General features: G+C 42.7%; 2 protein-coding genes across 7 annotated transcripts in view; one reads left to right on the forward strand and one right to left on the reverse strand.

Moving 5' to 3' along the window:
* The window catches only part of LOC115135964 (inactive serine/threonine-protein kinase TEX14), a 33,766-nt gene extending 19,945 nt beyond the window's left edge, over nucleotides 1-13,821 (forward strand). For 2 of the 6 annotated variants that reach the window (XM_029671232.2, XM_029671229.2), the window contains exons 20-30: nucleotides 1,895-2,000; nucleotides 2,145-2,223; nucleotides 2,661-2,800; nucleotides 3,322-3,470; nucleotides 3,650-4,016; nucleotides 4,479-4,646; nucleotides 4,762-4,870; nucleotides 6,651-6,755; nucleotides 12,046-12,179; nucleotides 12,262-12,307; nucleotides 13,323-13,821. In XM_029671232.2, coding sequence (XP_029527092.1) covers nucleotides 1,895-2,000; nucleotides 2,145-2,223; nucleotides 2,661-2,800; nucleotides 3,322-3,470; nucleotides 3,650-4,016; nucleotides 4,479-4,646; nucleotides 4,762-4,870; nucleotides 6,651-6,755; nucleotides 12,046-12,179; nucleotides 12,262-12,307; nucleotides 13,323-13,398 — 1,479 coding nt within the window. In that variant the 3' untranslated portion in view covers nucleotides 13,399-13,821. Of the gene's footprint in view, nucleotides 1-1,894; nucleotides 2,001-2,144; nucleotides 2,224-2,660; nucleotides 2,801-3,321; nucleotides 3,471-3,649; nucleotides 4,017-4,478; nucleotides 4,647-4,761; nucleotides 4,871-5,174; nucleotides 6,175-6,650; nucleotides 6,756-12,045; nucleotides 12,180-12,261; nucleotides 12,308-13,322 lie in introns of those variants that run through there. The other 4 variants (XM_029671235.2, XM_029671233.2, XM_029671234.2 and 1 more) reach the window with 4 other exon arrangements.
* A 431-nt stretch (nucleotides 13,822-14,252) lies between these two features.
* LOC115135966 (spindle and kinetochore-associated protein 2) lies at nucleotides 14,253-20,770 on the reverse strand. Its single transcript, XM_029671237.2, has 6 exons — nucleotides 20,509-20,770; nucleotides 17,442-17,531; nucleotides 17,066-17,242; nucleotides 16,892-16,966; nucleotides 15,457-15,499; nucleotides 14,253-14,347 (listed from the first exon to the last, which is right to left on the reverse strand). Exons 1-6 carry the CDS (start codon nucleotides 20,599-20,601, stop codon nucleotides 14,337-14,339), a joined length of 489 nt encoding a protein of 162 aa, XP_029527097.1. The 5' UTR covers nucleotides 20,602-20,770; the 3' UTR covers nucleotides 14,253-14,336.
* Nucleotides 20,771-21,064: the final 294 nt, after the last annotated feature.

The raw sequence follows: 21,064 nt of genomic DNA on the forward strand, positions 1-21,064 counted from the left end.
TTGCTGTTATTGTGAAGTGGAAACGTCTAGCAACAACAGCTCAGCTGCGAAGTGGTAGGCCACACAAGCTCACAGACCGGGACTGCAGCGCGCTGAACCGTGTAAAAATTGTCTGTCCTCGGTCGCAACACTCACTACCGAGTTCGAAACTGCTTTTGGAAGCAACATCAGCGCAATAACTGAAATCCATTAAATGGATTTCCATGGCTGAGCAGCCGCACACAAGCCTAAGATCACCATGCGCGATGCCAAGCGGGGACCAAGTCCATATTAATGCCCATGATTTTGGAATGAGATTGTTTGAAAAGCAGGTGTCCACATACTTTTGGTGTGTATATGTCTCATCACAAGTATATCTCGGAGCTCTGCAGACAGTGCCTTGGACTTCATGTTATAGTTTCTGCTCTATGTGAAATCAAAATATTTCTCTGTCCGCTTTTGTATATAATCTATACTGAATAAAAATATAAACGCAACAATTTCAATGATTTTACTGAGTTACAGTTCATATAAGGAAATCAATCAATTGAAATAAATTAGGCCCTAATCTATGGATTTAACATGAGTGTGCAGGGGTGCAGCCATGGGTGTGACTTGGAGGGCATAGGCACACCCACTGGGGAGCCAGGCCCAGCCAATCAGCATGAGTTTTTCCCCACAAAATGGCTTTATTACAGATCGAAATACCCCTCGGACGATCCCGCATATGAAGCCGGATGTGGAAGTCCTGGGCTGCTGTGGTCTGCAGTTGTGAGGCCCGTTGGACGTACTATCAAATTCTCTAAAACAACTTTTGAGGCAGCTTATGGTAGAGAAATTAACATTCAATTATCTGCCAACAGCTCTGGTGGACATTCCTGCAGTCAGCATGCCAATTGCATGCTCCCTCAACTTGAGACATCTGTGGCATTGTGTTGTGACAAAACTGCACATTTTAGTGGCCTTTTATTGTCCCCAGCACAAGGTGCACCAGTGTAATGATCATGCTGTTAAATCAGCTTCTTGACATGCCACACTTGTCAGGGGGATGGATTATCTTGGCTATGGGGAAATGCTCATTAACAGGGATATGAACAAATTTGTGCACAATTTGTGAGAAAAAAGCTTTTTTTTTGTACTTACGGAAATCTTTTGGGATTTTTTTATTTCAGCTCATGAAACATGGGCCAACACTTTACATGTTGCATTCATATTTTTGTTCAGTGTAGATCATGTATTCTATTGTACTTGGTACTGATTCATAGATTTTCTGTTTTCTTGCTTGATCGTGTGACATTTATTGATGAAATGTTTGTTTTCACTTTTCATTCATGCACTTTCTTGCACTTATTTTTTGGGCACAATGACATTTTAATAAACATCTTTATTTTGCATTCAAGCCTCAGTTTTGGATTTATTTGTTTTTTCGACAGTGTGCGGGTCTCCACCTCTTCCAATAGTTTCTGCTCTGGCATGCACTGTCAACTGTGGGACCTTATATCAACAGGTGTGTTTCTTTCTAAATCATGTCCAAACAATTTAATTGGCCACAGGTGGAATCCAAGTTGTAGCTACGTCGAGGATGATCAATGTAAATTGGATGCACCTGAGCTCAATTTGGAGTGTCCTAGCAAAGGGTGTGAATGCTTACGTAAATTAGATTTCTGTATTTCATTTTCAATAAATTTGCCCAAAAAATCTAAACATGTTTTCACATTGTCATTATGGGGTACTGTGTGTGTGATGGGTGAGAATCTATTTTGAATTCAGGCTATAACACTCATAAGTTGAGGGGTATGAATACTTTATGACGGCACTGTATAATGGTATAACATAACGTAGGAGTAGTTAGTTATTTAGCTAATTAGTTAGTCATGCGTGTAGTTAACTGTAGTTGTTGGTTTCCTCTTGTTAGAGCCCTGTCAGCTCAGAGGAGGACCTGGATGTGACAGTGGAGGTGTGTAGGGCTGCTGACAGTAGGACTGTACCAGAGGAGCAGAAGCTGGAGACCAAACACGGGAGTAAGATAGCTGTGTGTGTGTTTTGACACTCAACCAGAGTTTGAGCAGTATTTCAGTTTGGAAGCCATCATATTCACTGCTGGGTCATTCAGGCAGTAGTAGATGAGGACAGATAATAAACTGATGTAGTGTTCATTTCCCTAGTGTGTCAGCCTGTACAGGAGTCAGATGAGATTGACATAAACCCCACTGTCAGTCAGCACGCACCCTTTCCAATGGCCAGGTAGGAGCAGGACCAACACACTGACGCTCCATGGTAGAATCAACTGTACAATATGATTATGTAATATATGTGTGTGTTGTCAATAGACAGATTAATGCTTAAGGTTTATAAATCCCTGTTAGAACCTGATGGGAATGTTGTTTAGGAGCTCTGGAAAAGGTGAGACTGTAGTCCTGTGTAGCTCAGTTGGTAGAACATGGTGCTTGTAGGTTTGATTCACATGGGGGACCAGTATGAAACATTTATGCTCTCACTACTGTTGCTTTGGAGAAGAACGTCTGCTAATTGACAAATGTAAAGAGTAGATTGAGGTGTGATATAGTCAAGAACCAACAGTTCTTCCTTTGGGAGTATGTCCACATATCTGTGTGCCACACGGAGTATTTCTGCAGATCATGTATGTATGTATGTATGTATGTATGTATGTATGTATGTAGTGGTCTACCTGACCTGGCTGATGTCTCCAGCATCACGTGCTCACCCGCCCAGCACCATGAGTGGTTGGGCCAGGAGAGACTGCAACCCAGCCCCCTGAACAGACGGCCTCCGCCCTGCTACAGCACCCCACGCAGCCCAGGTACCAACCAACGCCACCCAGCTACCAGTGTTACATTTAAGCTCCATTATACGCATAAATTTGCCATCAGCATTGTTTGCTACAAAGTGCGTCCTACCTGCTACACGCAGAGGGAAAGAGCGTCTTTATTCTATTTACCCCTACTATACTATATTCATTGACTATGCCTAAGTACAATAGCTTTGGTCTCGTTTTTCGCAAGTACTCATTAAATTGTTGCTAGTGATTGTACTAAATGTTCCTCTAATTACACAAGTTGCTATTGTTTACATAGTCAATGTAGCTAGCTAGAGTTTCGCTAGCGAGTAGCTTTTAATTCATAAATCGTAGTACAATATCCAGTGGTGTATAGTCGAGGCCCTATGCAACCAAAATCAACTTTATTTCAAACATACATTACCAGTCAGTTCACACACCTTGCATTGGTTCCTTGAGTGTGCGTGTTTAACACCAGGAGCACTACTTTTACAAGTTAAATTGCAGCAAGATGTCACTGGTATACTTGTTTTGGTGTGGTGCAGCGACTGCGCCCAACTACAGAGCCATGGGGGTCACTGGGGAGCCCATCCCCCCTCTGCCCAGCCTGCTGGACACCTCCACCTGGGGCAGCACCCGCTCCCTGCCCCCCCACACCGAGAGCTTCGCCATTGCCAGCCTGGGAGCCAGCACGGTCAGAATAGTCAGCACTCTCCCAGTCAGAACAATGTTTCAATTAATTCTTCAGACCTGTCGAAATATATAGTACGCAGGTACCAACCGACCCTGGTCCTGGAGATGTACAGGGTGTGAAGTTTTACCCATTATCAACGTAACTGAAATGTTGATATATCTTGGCTGCTCTATCTGCAGACAGACCTCTCCAGACAGACCTCACCCCTGATGAGAGACTCCTCCCTCGAGGAGACTGGGACGCACGTGGGCGTGTCAGAGTTCACCACAGCCAGCTCCGGAGAGAGACGGACCACAGGGACCAGCCAGGAGGGTGTGGGCTCTACCTACACCGTACCCATCACCAGCCAAGAAAGGGAGGAGGTGGAGGAGAGAGAGAGTTTAGAGGAGAAGAACATGGAGTATCTCGAAGGGGAGAGAGGGATGTCGCTGGCTGCTGACAGGAAAGAAGAGTTGGAAGGGTCCGATCAGGGTAGCTGTGCTGGTGTGGATGTCGACCTGATGGATGAAGATCCTCTGGATGCTAGCTCCTCTGTTTTAGAGGGAGGTGAGGTGTTGTCTCCAAACATAGTTCTGGAGGAGCGGGTGCAGGCTTTTATAGAAGCTCTATCCATGTTAACCCAACCCAACCCCCCCCAACAAAAATTTGTGATGACATTAAATCAATGTGGGGAAACTTATTAGATTTTTTAAAAGTAATTACGTAAGAATTGTATTTTATGTTTTATTATGTAAATCCAATGTCATTGGTGACATTTTTTGATTTCACGTTTAATTCCCGTTAGTTGACAACTCAACCAAATGTAAATCAGAACTGACGTCTGCGCCCAGTGGGAACTCTCCTGATTCAATTAAGCAAGGTGTTGCTGATCAGTTGAATGTTATTGTCAGTAACTGCATTTCAACTAACTGACGTGATATTACTATTAGATCAGTATGTCAACCCCAGACCAGTGTACTATGTATGTTTGGTGGTAGACTGTGTTCAGTTATAAACCTGTCTCTGCAGAAGATGAACTTGTGTCAGATGAGGAAGAGTTGCCTGGCGAAGAGGAGACAGACCATGAGGATGAAGACGTGATTAATGATCAAGTGCTAACTGACGAAGAGGGTTCTGTGGCCAGTACACAGCAGGCAGAGACATCAGGAGCTCACCATGGCAGCACACACAGTGAAGGTACTACACTGCATTACATCAGCATTATAAGAAAATAAAAAACAGTATCTCTAAACAGTAGCAAATACATATTTCTAATAACAAATTGACCCAAAAGCAATTTACCTCTGTTCAGATTACCTTTCAGGCTGTGGTCCAGACACAGAGGGAGCTGCAGCATCTGTACAGCAGAGCCAGGCCAAAGGCCTGTCTGGGGGCCCAGACTCACTGGAGGAAACTGACAGGTAGGCCTCACTAAACATAGTGTATTCAGAACCTTTGACACTTTCCACATTTTGTTATGTTACAGCCTTAATCTAAAATGGATTAAATGAAAAAATTCTCAATCTATAAAGAATACCCAGAATGAAACAGGTTTTAAGAAATGTTTGCAAATGTATTAAAAATAAACATACCTCAAAGTTGCGCTCAGGTGAATCCTGTTTCCATTGATCATCCTTGATGTTTCTTCAACTTGTTTGGAATCCACCTGTGGTAAATTCAATTGATTGGACATGATTTGAAAAGGCACACACCTGTCTATACAAGATTCCACAGGGCATGTAAGAGCAAAAACCAAGCCAAAATGTATGCAGCATTGAAGGTCCAAGAACACAGTGGCCTCCATCATTCTTAAATGGAAGAAGTTTGGAACCACTAAGACTTTTTCTAGAGCTGGCTGCCCGGCCAAACTGAGCAATCAGGGGAGAAGGTCCTTGGTCAAGGAGATGACCAAGAACCCAATGGTCACTCTGACAGAGCTCTAGAGTTCCTCTGTGGAGATGCGAGAACCTTCCAGAAGGACAACCATCTCTGCAGCACTCCACCAATCAGGCCTTTGTGGCAGAGTGGCCAGCCACTCCTCAGTAAAAGGCACAACAGCCTGCTTGGAGTTTGCCAAAAGGCACCTAAAGGACTCTCAGACCATGACAAACAAGATTATCTGTTCTGGTGAAACCAAGATTGAACTATTTGGCAGAATGCCAAGCGTCACATCTGGAGGAAATATGGCACCACCCCTGCAGTGAAGGATGGTAGTGACAGCATCATGCTGTGGGGATGATTTTCAGCAGCAGGGACTGGGAGACTAGTCAGGATCGAGGGAAATAGGAACAGAGCAAAGTACAGAGAGAGAGAGAGCCTTGATGAAAACCTGCTCCAGAGGGCTCAGGACCTGACTGGGGCGAAGTTCACCTTCCAACAGGATAACAAACCTAAGCACACAGCCAAGTCAACGCAGGAGTGGCTTCGGGACAAATCTCTGAATGTTCTTGTGTGGCCCAGCCAGAGCCTAGACTTGAACCCGATCGAACATCTCTGGAGAGACCTGAAAATAGCTGTGCAGTGACACTCCCCATCCAACCTGACAGAGCTTGAGAGGATCTGCAGAGAATGGGAGAAACTCCCCAAATACAGTTGTGCCAAGCTTGATGCATCATACCCAAGAAGACTTGAGGCCGTAATCGCTGGCAAAGGTGCTTCAACAAGTACTGAGTAAAGGGACTGAATACTTGTACATTTGATAATTTTGCATATATATATTTACATTTACATTTAAGTCATTTAGCAGATATATATATATATATATATATATATATATATATATATATATATATATATATATATTGACTTCAACTGCCTTCAATATATATATAAAAAAAAGTTTCTAAAAACCTGCTTTTGCTTTGTCATTATGGGGTATTGTGTGTAGATTGAGGAAACAAAACAATTTAATAATAAGGCTGTTATTACATGATCAAAGTCCAGGTCTGAATACTTTCTGAATGCACTGAAGCTCTGGCTAGGGGTCACAACTGTGCCTGCTTTTGTTCCAGCCAACACTTAGTTTATTCACTCCCAACCTCCAGGACCAGGGTTGGAGACTACTGTATTGGACATTATTTCTGCCGTATTTATTAATTGGCTATATTACCAGACTAGTGATATAATACCAAAAGAGTAGTTCCCCTAAAGTGGTAAAGTTCACAAGCGACGTATACTCAGGCTCGCTCTCTCTCCCTCCAGAGCTCACTCTACTCTGGATGAGGTGCTGCAGGGCATGTTGGTGGAAAGGGCCGCTGGTCAAAGGGTTCTGAAAAGTCCAGGTCTGGTTGCACACCCCAAACAGCAGTGAGTGCTCAGCCATTAGCATATAACCTTACAAACTAATCCAATATCCACAGTTGAAGTCAGTCCAACATAGTTTACTAATTAGTAGTGATGCACCGATATGACATTTTTGGCCGATATCGATATTTTCCTTGCCAAAAAAAAAGATACCAATATTACAATTTTAGTGGCCTTTTAAGCAATCTAAACTCAGCAAAAAAAAGAAATGTCAACTGCGTTTATTTTCGGAAGACTAAACATGTAAATATTTGTATGAACATAAGATTCAACAACTGAGACATAACTGAACAAGTTCCACAGACATGTGACTAACAGAAATGGAATAATGTGTCCCTGACAAAGGGGGAGGGGGGTGGTCAAAATCAAAAGTAGCAGTCAGTATCTGGTGTGGCAACCAGCTGCATTAAGTACTGCAGTGCATCTCCTCCTCATGGACTGCACCAGATTTGCCAGTTCTTGCCGTGAGATGTTACCCCACTCTTCCAACAAGGCACCTGTAAGTCCCGGACATTTCGAGGGGGGAAGGGCACTAGTCCTCACCCTCTAATCCAACAGGTCCCAGACGTGCTCAATCGGATTGAGATCCGGGCTCTTCTCTGGCAGAACACTGACATTCCTGTCTTGCAGGAAATCACGCACAGAACGAGTAGAATGGCAGGTGGCATTGTCATGCTGGAGGGTCATGTCAGGATGAGCCTGCAGGAAGGGTACCACATGAGGGAGGAGGATGTCTTCCCTGTAACGCACAGCGTTGATTGCCTGCAATGACAACAAGCTCAGTCCGATGATGCTGTGACACACCTCCCCAGATTATGACGGACCCTCCACCTCCAAATCGATCCCGCTCCAGAGTACAGGCCTCGGCGTAACGCTCATTCCTTCGACGATAAACGCGTATCCGACCATGACCCCTGGTGAGACACAACCGTGGCTCGTCAGTGAAGAGCACTTTTTGCCAGTCCTGTCTGGTCCAGCGACTGTGGGTTTGTGCCCATAGGCGACGTTGTTGCCGGTATGTCTGGTGAGGACCTGCCTTACAACAGGCCTACAAGCCCTCAGTCCAGCCTCTCTCAGCCTATTGCAGACAGTCTAAGCACTGATGGAGGGATTGTGCGTTCCTGGTGTAACTCAGGCAGCTGTTTCCATCCTGTACCTGTCCCGCAGGTGTGATGTTCGGATGTACCGATCCTGTGCAGGTGTTACACGTGGTCGGCCACTGCGAGGACAATCAGCTGTCTGTCCTGTCTCCCTGTAGCGCTGTCTTAGGCGTCTCACAGTACGGACATTGCAATTTATTGCCCTGGCCACATCTGCAGACTTCATGCCTCCTTGCAGCATGCCTAAGGCACGTTCACGCAGATGAGCAGGGACCCTAGGCATCTTTCTTTTGGTGTTTTTCAGAGTCAGTAGAAAGGTGTCTTTAGTGTCCTACGTGTTCATAACTGTGACTTTAATTGCCTACCGTCTGTAAACTGTTAATGTCTTAACCTCTCTAGGGTCCCACCTCGTCAACAGCCAGTGAAACTGCAGGGTGCCAAATTCAAAACAACAGAAATCCCACAATTATTTTACATCATTTTAAAGATACACTTGTTGTAAATCCGGCCACAGTGTCCAATTTCAAAAAGGCTTTACGACAAAAGCACACCACACGATTGTTAGGTCAGGCCAAGTCACAGAAAAACACAGCCAATTTTCCAGCCAAAGAGAGGAGTCACAAAAAGCAGAAAGAGAGAGAAAATTAATCACCAACCTTTGATGATCTTCATCAGATGACACTCATAGGACTTCGTGTTACACAATACATGTATGTTTTGTTTGGTAAAGTTCATATTTATATCCAAAAATCCGGGTTTACATTGGCGCGTTATGTTCAGTAGTTCCAAAACATCCAGTGATTTTTGCAGAGAGCCACAACAATTTACAGAAATACAGAAATACTCATAATAAACATTGCTAAAAGATACAACTGTTATGCATGGAATTTTAGATCCACTTCTCAATGCAACCACTATGTCAGATTTGAAAAAGACTTTACGGAAAAAGCAAACCATGCAATAATCTGAGTACAGCGCTCAGACAACAAATCAAGCCAAATCCATCATGTTGGAGTCAACAGAAGTCAGAAATAGCATTATAAATATTCACTTACCTTTGATGATCTTCATCAGAATGCACTCCCGGGAATCCCAGTTCCACAATAAATGTTTATTTTGTTCAATATTCATTTATGTCCAAATACCTCCTTTTTGTTTGCGCGTTTAGCCCAGTAATCCAAATTCATGACGCGCGATCAGACAAAGGAGTTCTGTTACAGTCTGTAGAAACATGTCAAACGATGTATAGAATCAATATTTAGGAATGTTTTTAACATAAATCTTCAATAATTTTCCAACTGGAGAATTCCTTTGTCTTCAGTAATGCAATAGAACTCAAGCTAACTCGCGTTGCCAGCTCGTGGCTCTCTGGCAGACCTCTAACTCATTCCCCTCTCATTCGCCCCCACTTCACAGTAGAAGCCTCAAACAAGTCTCTAAAGACTGTTGACATCTAGTGGAAGCCTTGGGAAGTGCAATATGACCCCATAGACACTGTGTATTTGATAGGCCAAGAGTTGAAAAACAACAAACCTCAGATTTCCCACTTCCTGGTTGAATTTTCTCAGGTTTTTGCCTGCCATATGAGTTCTGTTATACTCACATACATCATTCAAACAGTTTTAGAAACTTCAGTGTTCTCTATGCATATTCTTTTATGGCTGAGTAGCAGGCAGTTTAATTTGGGCACGCTTTTCATCCAAAATTCCCAATACTGCCCCCTACCCTAGAGAAGTTAACGACCGTTCCACAGGTGCATGTTCATTCATTGTTTATGGGTCATTGAACAAGCATGGTAAACAGTGTTTAAAACCTCTTTGGGGTAGGCGTTCCGCTAGTGACCCACCTCGACAACATCCGGTGAAATTGCAGAGCGCCAAATTCATAATACAGAATAAAGATACAAGTGTTATACATCAAAATAAAGCTTAACTTCTTGTTAATCCAGCCGCTGTGTCAGATTTCAAAAAGGCTTTACGGCGAAAGCATACCATGCGATTATCTGAGGACAGCGCCCCGCTTACACAAGCATACAAACATTTTCAAGCCAAGTAGAGGAGTCACGAAAGTCAGAAATAGCGATTAAATGAATCACTTACCTTTGAGCTTCATCTGGTTGCAGTTACAAGAGTCCCTGTTACACAATAAATGTTTGTTTTGATCGATAAAGTACCTCTTTATGTCCCAAAAACTCAGTTTTGTTGGCGCGTTTTGTTCAGTAATCCACTGGCTTAATGGTGGTCACAACATGCAGACGAATACATCCTAATAGTACCGGTAAAGTTTGTTGAAACATCTCAAACAATGTTTATATAATTAATTCTCAGGTTGTCTATTGTCTAAATAATCAATAATATTTAAACCAGACAATAGCGTATTCAATAGAAAGGAAAAAGAACGAAGGGTGCGCAATCGGTCACGCGCGCAAAGGAGCTCTGCTTCATTCTGCATGCCACTTACAAAATGGTCTCATTCTGCTTCATTTTTCAGAAAACATCTAGTGGAAGCCATAGGAACTGCAATCTGGGTCCTAGGCATTCAATTGAAAACTACACACATCAAAAATATCCCACTTCCTGGATGGATTTTCCTCAGGTTTTCACCTGTCATATCAGTTCTGTTACACTCCCAGACATTATTTTAACAGTTTAGCGTCTTTTCTATCCAAATCTACCAATTATATGCATATCCTAGCTTCTGGGCCTGAGTAACAGGCAGTTTATTTTGATCACGCTTCTCATCCAGATATCGAAATACTGCCCCCAAGCCATAACAAGTTAAACACTTTACAATGATCTGTGAAGTTATTTGGATTTTTACGAATAATCTTTGAAAGACGGGATCCTGAAAAGGGGACGTTTCTTTTTTTGCTGAGTTTAGAAGCGCAAGGATTTGCCTAATCCTTATTGTGGCTATCTTCACAACACATAACCCGGTCCGGTCGAGCCTCACTAGCCAGATGAAGCTAGCTGGCTGCCAATAACATTAGCTTGGGGCAACAGGGTTAAGTAGCTGGCTAGCTATTTATTTTCATTAACTGAATTTCAATAGGCGAACAAGGGATTCCTAAATCATTGCTAAGAATACATTTAAATGACTGCAGTTTCTACTGGTCATTATTTTCAGGCTGGTTGTATTGGTGCTAGCTAGGTACCAAGCTAAAGCTAGCTACCCCAGAAGTTGCGGCCGAACAAATAATGCTTTATTACTAACGCGGTATTATAAACGTTGTTCGTGGCTGGTGTTTGCTTGTTTGCACAGCTTTGACAGTCAGTGATACTGATAGTAGTGGTGGCGCTTGGCTTGCACGTGCAAATTCAAAACACATAACATTATATATTTGAACTGTTATTTGATGTATCTTTGACACACAAAGACCCAAACGGCATTCCATAGTATGTCGTGATGTTATTACTGTAGAACCAACATCAACCACAACAGAGAATGCCCTTGACAATGAATCCATTATCTTGGAGTTTTTTAAAAACATTTTATTTAACTAGGCAAGTCAGTTAAGAACACATTTTTATTTTCAATGACGGCCTAGGAACAGTGGGTTATCTGCCTTGTTCATGGGCAGAACGACAGATTTTTACCTTGTCAGCTCGGGGAATCGATCTTGCAACCTTCCAGTTACTAGTCCAACACTCTAACCATTAGGCTACCTGCCGCCCCAAGTTAATGGATTTCACCTTTGAGCTGTCTCGCTGAAATGTTCTTACTCGTTCAAATGACTGCTCGATCTACACAGCAGACATTATGGGCTAGGTTAGGAATGCTGTGTTGCACGTGTAGCGCAAAATTCTACGTGGCGTCATTACGGTATGTACCTACATTATAGGTATGCACATCAGCTTTAACATCGGCGTTAAACTAGACATTGGGTCGATGCTGGCATTTTTGGCTAATATCACCCGATTGTGATATGTTAACCGACATTGCGCATCCCTACTAATTAGTTAAGTCGCAACTTGGGCCCATACTTTTACAATAGCGACTAATGGAACCTTCTGAAAAAGTGATCATTACCAATATACCTGTTTCATTCGTACTATGGCCTTGTGAACCTACGGCCTAGAAGCTCTGAGATGGTCCCTGATGTGTCCACCCACAACTGACCCTTGTTCTTACTGTAAAGTGTGAATTTGTGTCTTGAAGTGTTGTTGTATGTTTATGCCTTCACCTGTGGCCAGACTGGGTGTGTGTGAGCCCCAGGTGGAGGGCGAGTTGAGTGACGATGCAGGTTGTCCAGGAGGGGACCGTGCCGAAGTGGCTGAACGAAAGGGGGTCGACACCAATGACTGGACAGAACCAGCACCTGTCGCAGGTGAACAAAAGCACCCTCCCTTTCTCCCCAATTACTGACATACTAAAGAGGTGTCAAATTCTAATCAACTTTGTTTTGACAGAAAAGCTAGATATGGCTAGTCATGAGACCTGGAGTCAGCCTCACAGGTGTGTTTTTATTTTATTTAATGTTACATTTTATTTATATACACACACACACAGTTGAAGTCAGTAGTTTACATACACCTTAGCCAAATACATTTAAACTCAGTTCTTCACAATTCCTGACATTTAAATCCTAGTAAAAATTCCCTGTCTTAGGTAAGTTAGGATCACCACTTTATTTTAAGAGAACGATTTATTGCAGCTTTTATTTCTTTCATCACATTTCCGGTGGGTCAGAAGTTTACATACGCTCATTTAGTACTTGGTAGCATTGCCTTTAAATTGTTTCACTTGGGTGAAACGTTTCGGGTAGCCTTCCACAAGCTTCCCACAATAAGTTGGGTGAATTTTGGCCCGTTCCCTCCTGACAGAGCTGGTGTAACTGAGTTAGGATTGTAGGCCTCCTTGATCACACACGCTTTTTCAGTTCTGCCCACATATTTTCTATAGGATTGAGGTCAGGGCTTTGTGATGGCCACTCCAATACCTCGACTTTGTTGTCCTTAAGCCATTTTGCCACAACTTTGGAAATATGCTTGGGGTCATTGTCCATTTGGAAGACACATTTGCAACCAAGCTTTAACTTCCTGACTGATGTCTTGATGTTGATTAAATATATCCAGAAAATGTTCCTCATGATGCCAGCTATTTTGTGAAGTGCACCAGTCCCTCCTGCAGCAAAGCGCCCCCACAACATGATGCTGCCACCCCCATGCTTCATGGTTGGGAGGATGTTCTTCGGCTTGCAAGCCTCTCCCTTTCCCCTCCAGTTATTTTTGTTTCATCAGACCAGAGGACATATGATCTTTGACGCCTTGTGCAGTTAAACTGTAGTCTGGCTTTTTTTTAATGGCGGTTTTGGAGCAGTAGCTTCTTCCTTGTTCAGCACCTTTCAGGTTATAGGACTAATTTTACTGTGGATGTGTTTGGAGAAGCCAGTCATATTACACCAGAGTTGATCTTAATGAGCTTGCATGCTTAAAGACTGTAGTGTTAACTTGGTTCTTTATGCCTGCAGGGTTATTGTTCTGGAGCAGACTCCCATCAAAAGCCAAAGTGACCCCAACCAAGTGAGATTGAGAAAGAACATGTAGGACAACACATGTAACTTAACATCAGTCTTATTTCTCTACACTACCATTCACTCACCCATTTGAAAATGTAGCCTTTCGGTTGTGAAAACCACCCTTTAAGCATGACAATGTTTTCTTTGGTGCTGGACTTTAGATAACTTATGCATTCTCTTGTTCTAAAAACATTTCCTTTGGATAGTTGAGGTCATACATGTCATTTGTATTCAGTGCTCTACATGAAGCTTTAGTTCAATTAAATTATCATTACTGTTAATACATTATCCATAGATCAGATTTGACCAATATTAAAGAAACCGACCATAAGTCAATTTAAAGGTTCCTGTTAATTTTGTAATTGTTTTACATAATTCAGGAAAGCAACGTCACTGTACTTAAGATGCTAATGTGTTTGTGCTCTTAAATAAATTCTTAATTGAGCAAATACCTTAGAGGGAATTTCATTTTAATGAAGCATCATAATACATTGACATACAGTTGGAAAGTAATCAGCAGAATTCAAATCATTAACATATTTACAGGTAAAACGCATTCAACTGATGCATTAGCCCACAGTCAGAGAACCTTCAAAAATAGTGCATCTAATTTACAATATGGCCCGTCACCTTCCACTTACAGCACCTCAAACATTGTAGTGAGTTGGTTTCATCTGGAGTTCTTGCTTCTGGTCAATTGTTTCAGATTGTGTCATTTTAAAATAACTAGCAAAAGAAATCAAACCAACGCATAAGTAGGCATCAGAACCCTTCAAATAGGCTAACATGACTAGACAATGAGAGATGGGCAAAATCAGTCACTTTCGCTGTGGGGTCCATCTTAAACAGTCTCAGCTGTGCCAGTTCCTCACTCATTAGCAGGCAAACGTGCCCTTTCTTGTCCAGAGAGATGCTGCAACATCTTCAGCTTGGCGTCGCTAACCGTCATGTTCATCTGCTGCAAACTTAGGGCACCACTGGAGAAAGATTGGCAAAGTTAGAGCTTGCACAAAATGCGTACACCTTCCTAAGCATTGGTCTGACTCAGGTCCACAAGTTAACCAACATTCCTGCTGCTAGTGTTGCCTTGACACAACTGGGGGTTTCTGTGTAAAGGGTAATGCGTCTCGGGACAAACGTGACTTGTCGGACCTGTTTGTTTTTTAGGGAGAAGTGCTCATGCAGCTGCTTGTAGAAGGCTGAGGTCAGCCAGCTTGATGTTGGAGTGCACGCTGTGCGGCGTGGCTTCACTCAGCTCCTCACCCTCCCTCAAGGCTGTGGACAGAGCAGTCACTTCGGCTTCAGTCGCCATCCTGTCTGTACAGAGTCCTGTGCCCTTATTTGGGTTTCCCCTGGATTCCTTAACCACGTTTCCATCCCCAGTTATGAGTCATATCGTATTCAGAAATTATCACGACAGCTGTGATGAAACAAGTAATTTCGGTACAACTTTATGAATGTTCGTTCGACATGGTGGGATATTTGTGCCGATAAAATGTATTATGCGAGAAGTAGTGGTGAAAATGCCTTAAAGCGCAAATGCTATAATATCGTCACCCTATATAGTGTGGTCCTCCCATTAGGACTCCACACCATGCGGTTTTAGGCTACAGATGAAATAATTTATGATCCTTTCCAATAAATATCAAGGGTCTTATTTTAGTGAAATTATCAATGCTTTACTGCCGCTTGACGAATATAATACTCACTCTTATCTCATCTAGCCTACCCGCAATGCTTCTGCGAGCTGTTGGCTAGAGCGTGTCAAGACCAGAGTAGGCACATTTGAATGCGAAGCAAAAAAATACATTGTATGCACTGTCAACACTCAGATTTTTATCTGCAACAAATCAGTTCTGGGAAAATGCACTGATTTTGCATAAATCTGCCGCCAATTGGATGGAAACCTAGCTATTGTTGCCTGTTATAGCTTCAATATAAATTCTCCAAATTGAAAATGAGTAATGGGTTTTCCAATTCAGCTATGTACATAACCTGATGGTTACAAAGGAATTCAATAGGGGTTTGTGTTACTGTATAAAGACATGCAGAGGAGAGTGTGTTAATTGGGGGTACAATTACTTACACTGAGGCTGCTCTTGGACTGAAGGCTCCATAGACATCAGTAACTGAACAGACAAACATTGGCATATTAGTTATTACAATATCCCACTGAACAAAAATATTAAATGCAACATGTAAAGTGTTGGTCCCATTTTTCATGAGCTGAAATAAAAGATCCCAGGAATGTTTGCCAGAATTTCATGTTCAAATCTCTACTATAAGCCACCTCCAACGTCGTTTTAGATCATTTGGTACTACATCCAACCGGCCTCAACCACAGACCACGTGTATGATAACCAGGTGTAACCACGCCAGCCCAGGACCTCCACATCTGGCTTCTTCACCTGCGGGATCATCCGAGACCAGCTACCCGGACAGCTGATAACAGTTTGCACAAAATGACAGAAATCGTCTCAGTGGCTCATCTACCTGCTCGTTGTCCTCACCAGGGTCTTAACCTGACTGCAGTTCGACTTCAGTGGGCAAATGCTCACCTTCGATGGCCACTGGTACGCTGGAGAAGTGTGCTCTTCACGGATGAGTCCCAGTTTCAACTGTACTGGGCAGATGGCGTGTATGGCATTGTGCAGGAAAGCAGTTTGATGTCAACGTTGTGAACAGAGTGGTAGTGGTAGGGTTATGGCTTAGGCAGGCATAAGCTACGGAGAACGAACACAATTGCATTTTATCGATGGTAATTTGAATGCACAAAGATACCGTGATGAGATCCTGAGGCCCATTGTCGTGTCATTCATCCAATGCCATCACTACCTGTTTTAGTATGATAATGTACAGCCCCACAGCGCAAGGATCTACACACAATTCCTGGAAGCTGAAAATGTCACAGTTCTTCCATGGCCTGCATATTCACCTGACATGTCATCCATTGAACATGTTTAGAATAATCTAGATCGAAGTGTGCGACAGTGTGTTCCAGTTCCTGCCAATATCCAGCAACTTCACACACAGCCATTGAAGAGTGGGACAACATTCCACAGGCCACAATCAACAGCCAGATTTAACTCTTTACAAAGGAGATGTCGCAATGCAGGAGGCAAATAGTGGTCACACCAGATACTGGTTTATTTGATCCACGACCCTACTTTGTTTTTACGGTATCTGTGACCAGATTCATATCTGTATTCCCAGTCATGTGAAATCCATAGATTAGGGCCTAATTTATTTATTTCAATTGACCGATTTCCTTATATGAACTAACTCAGCAAAATCTTTGACATTTTTGCATGTTGCGTTTATTTTTGTTCAGTTTACGAGAAATCCTGAGCAGTCAAGCTTTATATTTCTCTGAATGGCAAGAGACGTCAAATTGGACTATTAGAAGCAGTGCACATACAATGGCATAGATAGTGTTACACGGAATGACATGTCAAAAATAGTTTCTCTGTACGCTCTGTTCCTGTATGTAATGACATCTTAGCGCGAGCAAATGGCCTTACCCCAGCTGTGTTTTGATTGACTGATAAACCAAGGAAATCTGCAGACTCCTGCTCCATCTCAGTCAGTGGTGGAATCTACAAAACAGTACAAATTCAATTGCACATGGTTTTGCCACCCTAACTTTGAAAGGGGCCAATTGACATTGTCGGATGTACGTGGAGGGAATGGGCTACCTCAACGTCAGCAGTCTGCTGTAACTGTTGCACCAGCTGCACAGTGGTGTCGAGGTGTGCTCGAATGGAGTCCATTGACTGCTTCTGCTCGGCTGCAATCTCCTGTACTTGTGTGCACAAGGCCGCATGCCTCACCTTGATGGCAGACAGGTTCTCCAGCAGCTTCACAGGGTTTTCCTGTGGTCAGACACGAGTCAGTCATTGATTTGACAGACTGTTGGGTAAATAAACAAATGGAGACATCGGTCTGCATGCCAGAAGTTCAAAGATTTATAAGATGGCATTGCCTTCTGTGGATGGAGTGGAAAGGTGTTGGGTGACTGGTCTGAGGACATGTTTTGTAACTAAGTACTGTGGCATCCATGTATGTATTCACCTCTGCTGCACCGTTCTCTGGAGCACTTGTCAGGAATTCCAGCCTCAGCCGTTTCTCCATGTAGTCCATGTCAGCCTCTGCCTTCTGGAACTGAAAGGACAGTTGGTTTAGTGTACTGCAAGCCTTACAGAGTAGAGTGGAGTCTCTAGGCCTTACAACAGATCATTATAACACACAGAAAATCATTGCATGTACAGATCTTCACAACTATGAAGATGAACAAAATGTGCAAAAAAGTTCAGTCACATCTTTCCAAGACTTCAGCCACAAAATGGTTGCCTCACAAAAGTGTGTATTAAATGGTCTTGAGATGCATAGTGCCTTCGGTAAGGCTTTATCCCAAAAACTGAAGCCCTATAAGAAATATTGCACTACTCTGAACAAAGTGGACAGCAGAGAATACTGATAGGGTTCCAGGACTTGTGATCAGTGTCAATTTTGTGATTTAAAAATATTTTAATTTTGAGGTCAGTAGGCACAACACATTCAGAAAAAAAACCTTTTGGGACAAGCAAAAGTATTTTATTTTTGGACAAGTTTAGGTAGATCCTCCTCCTAAAAAAGAAATGGAAGCTGACTGATGGGACATTAAAGTTCCAGACTTGCTTTGATAGATTGCAAGTGAGGGAATGACTTGGAAGAGTAAGATTATTGCATAGTTGGCCTGCATTTAAATCATGCTCAGGAACTCTGGCGAATAGTAAGTATTTTTCAAACCTCCCTCTCTGGGCTGATGTGTCAATGTGTAGTTCATACATGCAGAATTGCCATTTTACCTGAATTAGCCACAAAATCCCTAGTTTGAAAGCAACTGTTTACTGGAAGCTATCCAGTGCCATTTTGCTTACATTTCCCCCCCACGTGGGCCAGCCCCCTAGCAATTTGCGTTCCAGTCAATGAGATTCAGCCACTCGCCATTTGAGTGACAGCTAACAAAGAGCAATGATGTGGTGCACAGATCCGCATATAGATAAAGTATGTGGACACCCCTTCAAATTAGTGGATTTGGCTATATCTGCCACACCCGTTGTTGACAGGTGTATAAAATCAAGCAGAAAGCCATGCAATCTCCATAGACAAACAGTGGCAGAGGAATGGCCTTAGTGAAGAGGTCAGTGACTTTCAACATGGCACCGTCGTAGGATGCCACCTTTCCAATAAGTCAAACTGTAAAATTTCTGCTTTTATTGTGAAGTGGCAAATTCTAGGAGCAACAACTGCTCAGGCGCAAAGTGGTAGGCCACGCAAGCTCACAGAACGGGACCGCAGCGTGCTGAACCGTGTAAAAAGTCTGTCCTCGGTTGCAACACTCACTACCGAGTTCCAAACTGCCTCTGGAAGCAAAGTCATCACAATTTTGTGGTAAGTTTGGGGAAGGCCCTTTCCTGTTTCAGCATGACAATGCCTCTGTGCACAAAGCAAAGTCCATACAGAAATGGTTTGTCGATCGGTGTGGAAGAACTTGACTGGCCTGCACAAAGCCCTGACCTAAGCCCCATCAAACACCTTTGGGATGAATTGGAACGCTGACTGTGAGCCAGGCCTAATCGCCCAGTATCAGTGCTCGACCTCATTAATGCTCGTGGCTGAATGATAACAAGTCCCCACAGCAATGTTCCAACATCTAGTGGAAAGCCTCCCCAGAAGAGTGTATGCTGTTATAGCAAAGGGGAACCAACTCCATATTAATGCCCATGATTTTGGAATGAGATGTTCAACAAGCAGGTGTCCACATACACTACATGAAAGTATGTGACGTAGTACACAATTTTCAGGGACCACTTTTGGCTTGAGCACTACTTTAACTACAGCTAAAAAGTATACAACAGTACTGGATAATAAGACCAAGGATCTTCATTGTAGATTTTAAACAAACATTTTTTAATTAAACAACCCACCCTGCTCAGCCCTTCCTTGGGGTGCACTGTTATTCAGCACACTGTTTCAGTAAACCCCAGAAGAGTTCCCAGAATTTTGCACTTGAGGGTGCCAGCTTTCAACACAGTGTACATTTGTTGCTGATTCCTGTGTCAGTGGTCTTTGCTGTTTTCAGACGCTTTGACAATACTATTGCACTGCTAGCTGTCCAATACAGTAGTGCAATGAAGTCAGAGCACCTGCAAACAGCTTTGTTGTTAGCAAAGGTTCACAGCTACACCTTGCAAAACCTATCATTGGGAATAATCCCTGGCCAATGCCCTTTTAACATTGCACTGCTTTCATTAAAGGGTCACCAGTAGTACAATACAAAAGGGGCACTGGACAGACAGAAAACATACTGGATTCCTCTTTATCCTGTTCGTTGTCAGCCCTGAAGGAAAAATAGACAGCCAACCTCCTGTCAAACTAAATTAGCTACATGACAAACTTGAATTTGATTGGCTGGGCCAGATCAAGTTATGATTAAATAATCTAAAACTACATTAATAACTGTTTAGCAATCCAGTGATCTTCTGCAGTGACAAACAAGTGCAGCTAAGTGACTAAGGGGAGCCGAATAATAAACTTACGTAACATAATTGAACAACGTTACTAGTAGTATCTAGCTAATGTTAACAGTTACATACTGTAGCTAGCTACGTTTACTAGACTCCGTGATTGTGAGCTGCAACTCAATGGTCAACAACCAATTTTTACAACTTCGATAACGTAAAAACTCGCTTTTAAACGTCAACGGTCACCTACAGCGCGCACTCCGGGACACGGAATACGGCCTCTTCGCAGGCGCAGTCTAGTACTCGCAGTCCTCGTGAAACGTGTGGCAAACAAGCTAACTAAATAAACACTGAAATGGAAAGAGAGCCATGGTAAAGCAATTTTTGTTTGCCTTGTGATGTTGTGAGCGGAAACACTCGCATTATTATGTTTGTTTTTCTTTTCCTGGAAATTAATAAATTCCGATTAGAATGGCAGAACATTTGAATTTAGATCCTCGCTACATTGCCGTTTTTCACGCACAGGTCATTTGATCAAACAGCTCATTGGAGACCACATAATACAATTGATCTAAAGACTAGGAACGTAGGTTTGCTTTAGAAATAAATCTATTTGATAAAACACAGCTTACCATCGCCTCCAGTTTATCAACTGCTGTCTCCATGTTAAATAGTTTACATTCCTCATGCAGCCCCGTGAATATAAAGCCACTGGTCTGATTCATTAAAGCCTGCTGTGATTGGTTACCTGTTAGAAATAGTGGCCGCAGATTGGTCAATTGAGCGGCATCGCAGTAGGGGGAGAAAGGGGGAGTTCATAAAATGGCGTTCTGGACACTGGATGGATTTACTGTGGTATAATAAGAATTGGAGACTGCGTTCAAGATGTCCGACCGTTGTTATCAAATTAATCTAATCATGTTCCATCACTAGAATAACAACTGGTTCGCATTCGCCGATTCATAGACTGGCTATATACTTTCTTCTTCGATGATGTTTAACGGCGGTTTGGCATCCAATATATGTTGATTTACCGCCACCTACTAGACTGGAGTAAAACACCCGTATACTTTGCTTGAAAAAATAAATACCCTACCATCAGGGTTGGGGAGTAACGTACAAAACCGGTAACTGTAATCCGTTACTATCAAAATATTGTAATCAGATTACAGATAATTTGAAAATCAA

Source organism: Oncorhynchus nerka, linkage group LG10, assembly GCF_034236695.1.
Source record: "Oncorhynchus nerka isolate Pitt River linkage group LG10, Oner_Uvic_2.0, whole genome shotgun sequence".
Classification (NCBI taxonomy): domain Eukaryota; kingdom Metazoa; phylum Chordata; class Actinopteri; order Salmoniformes; family Salmonidae; genus Oncorhynchus; species Oncorhynchus nerka.

What these genes read in the sequence shown, in the direction of transcription:
- LOC115135966 (XM_029671237.2), bottom strand. Translation starts at nt 20,601, where the DNA reads ATGAATCAGACCAGTGGCTTTATATTCACGGGGCTGCATGAGGAATGT. An exon ending in TTGATAAACTGGAGGCGATG is followed by an intron (nt 17,532 to 20,508) that starts GTAAGCTGTGTT and finishes CTGTCCTTTCAG; the next exon opens with TTCCAGAAGGCAGAGGCTGA. An exon ending in CAGAGAACGGTGCAGCAGAG is followed by an intron (nt 17,243 to 17,441) that starts GTGAATACATAC and finishes GTCTGACCACAG; the next exon opens with GAAAACCCTGTGAAGCTGCT.